We start from the raw sequence: 3534 nt of genomic DNA, 5'->3' as shown, positions 1-3534 counted from the left end.
CAGGCTGTCTGTCCCACAAACCTCTGGAGATTCTCCTGTCTTTGCTTCCTGACTCAAAATGGCTGTGCGGGAATCAAAGATTCATGCTGGAAATGTATGCTCAGTGGTCAAGGGCACTTGCTCTTGCAGAGGACCTAGGTTTGGTTCCCAACACCCACATGATGGCTCACAAACATTAGCATAACTCCAGTTCCAGAATATCCATCTCGCTGGGTGTGGTGGCACACACCTTTAATCCCAGCACTAGGGAGGAGGCAGCCAAAAACACCCATGTACGTCAATGTTGTTGTTGCTGTTGTTGTTGCTGTTTTTGTTGTTGTTGTTGCTGCTACTGTTGTTGTTGCTGTTATTGTTACTGCTATTGTTGTTGCTGTTGCTGTTATTGTTACTGCTATTGTTGTTGCTGTTGTTGTTGTTGTTGCTGCTGTTGTTGCTACTGCTGTCATTGCTGTTGTTGCTGCTGCTGCTGCTGTTGTTGCTACTGCTGTTGTTGTTTTAAAGTATAAAAGTATGGCTTCTTCTTCCTTGGGAAAACACCAAATGGCAGATGATGCCTGTGCAGAGGGAGGGCCCAGAGGACCCGGGGGCCCAGGATTAGGAGGGCAAGGTGGCTTCTGTGGAGGATTTGGAGGATTCGGCAGCAGCTGAGGCCATGGCTGTGGTCGAGGCCGCGGGGCTCGTGGAGGAAAAGCCGAAGACAAGGAGTGGATCCCCATCACCAAACTGGGCCGCCTGGTTAAGGATATGAAGATCAAGTCCTTGGAGGAGATTTATCTGTTCTCCCTGCCCATTAAGGAGTCCGAGATTATTGACTTTTTCCTGGGCGCATCCCTAAAGGATGAGGTTCTCAAGACCATGCCAGTGCAGAAGCAGACACGGGCTGGCCAGCAGACCAGGTTCAAGGCTTTTGTCGCTATTGGGGACTACAATGGTCACATTGGTCTTGGTGTTAAGTGCTGCAAGGAGGTAGCCACTGCTATCCGAGGGGCCATCATCTTGGCCAAGCTTTCCATTGTCCCTGTGCGGAGAGGCTATTGGGGGAACAAGATTGGCAAGCCACACACTGTTCCATGCAAGGTGACAGGCCGCTGTGGCTCTGTTTTGGTGTGTCTCATCCCTGCCCCCAGAGGCACTGGCATTGTCTCAGCTCCTGTGCCCAAGAAGCTACTGATGATGGCCGGTATTGATGACTGCTACACATCAACCAGGGGCTGTACTGCCAACCTAGGCAACTTTGCCGAGGCCACTTTTGATGCCATTTCCAAGACCTACAGCTACCTGACACCCAACCTCTGGAAAGAGACTGTGTTCGCCAAGTCTCCTTATCAGGAATTCACTGATCATCTTGTGAAAACCCACACCAGAGTGTCTGTTCAGAGGACCCAGGCTCCAGCTGTGGCTACCACATAAGGGTTTTTACAAGAAAAATAAAGTGGATTAATTCTGTTAAAAAAAAAAAAAAAGTATGAAGATCATCACTACTGCCATCTAGCCCTCATACTTGCACAGTGAGCATTTTATCCACTGAGCCATCTCTCCAGCCCCTAGACAAATTTTATAATCACAAAATGAAATTTTCTTTTAATGCTTACTGGAATAAATGTGTGCAGTGAGCAAACAATTGTCTAAAAGTACCCAGTGCATTGATGTGGAAAGGTGTGCACGCAATAGTGGTTCCTGATTATTTTTTAAGCAATATCATTTATTCTTAGAAATTTTCATATATGTATACAACATCTCTTGGCCATGGCACCCCACTCTTTCCTTCAACTTCTCTCCATCCCCAACACATCTCCCTCTGAACTTCATGTTCTTCTTCTCTCTCATTTTTTATATGACCCTCTGAGTCTTGTCAGTCCTGCCTGTATAACATAGGTGTGGGACTATCCACTGAGGCATGGGCTGTGTACCTGAGGCCAAACACCCTCCCTCCCTCTGAAGTCATCAACAGCCAACAGCTTCTCAGTGAAGAAAGAGGGTCAGGAATCTAGACCGTATCCATGCTGTATTTTCAACTGGCTAGACCTTGTTCAGGTCTTGCATAGTAGGTAGCCACCGTTGCTGTGATGTCATGAATGCAATGGCCATGTCATTTCCAGATGACAAGATCTCATGTCTCACAGCATTCCTCACCATCCTCCAGCCCTTACATTCTTCTTATTTTTTAAGATTTATTTATTTACTTTTATGTATGTGAGTTCTCTATCTGCATGTACACCTGCACACCAGAAAAGGGCATCAGATCCCAGTATAGATAGTTGTGAGCCACCATGTGGTTGCTGGGAATTGAACTCAGGACCTCTGGAAGAGCAACCAGTGCTCTTAACCTCTGAGCCATCTCTCCAGTCCCAGATCTCACATTCTTTTCACCCTCTCTTCTGCAATGTTCCCTGTGCCATGGGTGGCGATGGTGGGCTTTGGTTGAGCACCCAGAGTCACTTCTTCTCAGCACTTTGCTCATTCTTATGTTAAAACAAAAACAAGAAACTTTTTGAAAGAATACAATAAGAGAACTAAATGCGAAATTTTGTGACTAAAAAATTATCCGACAAGGAGGGTCACTAATCCCAAGGTAAACTATACAGATAACCAACTTGGGTAATCATTATTTTATCCATGAGTCCCTCAGGCATCTACTACAAACAGATACGGTGTTGGGCCCTTACATATACTAACAAGCCAAACACATCTTTGCAGTTTGATTTCTAGTGAAAAGAGAAAGAGAAAGAAAAATAAGTGTTTGGGAAACAAATGTAAGTTTAAAAGTTATAAAGGGTACTATGAAGGAAGCAAGAAGTACTTTCTGATAAAGTAATAAGGACACTTGATTGTTCATTTTTCAATAAAAATGGCCTTTCCACAAAAGTGGCATTGACGTTTCATGGTGCTATTGGGAGCAAAGATGAAAACACACTTCCTAGAGTAAGTTGCCGTTACATCATAAGTGGTTCTAGAAATGGAGAAAAGGGTATTTGGTCATTTCTTAATATGTAAGTGATGACATGGGTCAGAACATTAACAGGAGCCACTGAGCTAAGCAATGTTTGCCGCAGTAAGAAAATCAAAAGAGCTTTGTTTTTCTAGAGTATCTCAGATGTAGATGCAGGTAGAGAATTCCCTGTGTGATCCAATATAGTGAGTCCCTGGAGGAGTGGATCTCAGCCTGTGAGTTATGACCCCTTTTAAAGGTCAGGTGACACTTTCACAATAGCAAGGGTCACCTAACACCATCAGAAAACACAGAGGTTCACATTATGATTCGTAACAGTCGCAAAATTTGCAGTTATGAAGTAGCAACGTAAATAATTTTATGGTTGTGGGGGTCACCACAACATGAGGAACTGCACTAAAGGTTGAAGCATTATGATGGTTGAGAACCCACTGGCCTAGAGTAAGAGAATGAGGTCATTTCAGCTAGGAGCATACCGCAACTCAGCACGGGGCATTGAACCCAGGATCTGATCAGAAGTCATGTGATTCTGCCACAGCGGTATGAGCTGGGGATTAATGTTGATTCCTAATGAAGTTAATCAT

General features: G+C 44.6%; 1 protein-coding gene across 1 annotated transcript; it reads left to right on the top strand.

Moving 5' to 3' along the window:
* Positions 1-677: 677 nt before the first annotated feature.
* LOC127204425 (40S ribosomal protein S2-like) lies at positions 678-1463 on the top strand. The gene has a single exon (XM_051163414.1). It carries the CDS (start codon positions 745-747, stop codon positions 1408-1410), a length of 666 nt encoding a protein of 221 aa, XP_051019371.1. The 5' UTR covers positions 678-744; the 3' UTR covers positions 1411-1463.
* The last annotated feature ends 2071 nt before the right edge of the window (positions 1464-3534 follow it).

This window comes from Acomys russatus, chromosome 20 (genome assembly GCF_903995435.1).
Source record: "Acomys russatus chromosome 20, mAcoRus1.1, whole genome shotgun sequence".
NCBI classification, from domain to species: Eukaryota; Metazoa; Chordata; class Mammalia; order Rodentia; family Muridae; genus Acomys; species Acomys russatus.
The sequence above is the reverse complement of the archived record's forward strand: the minus strand, read 5'-3'. Positions and strand labels throughout refer to the sequence as shown.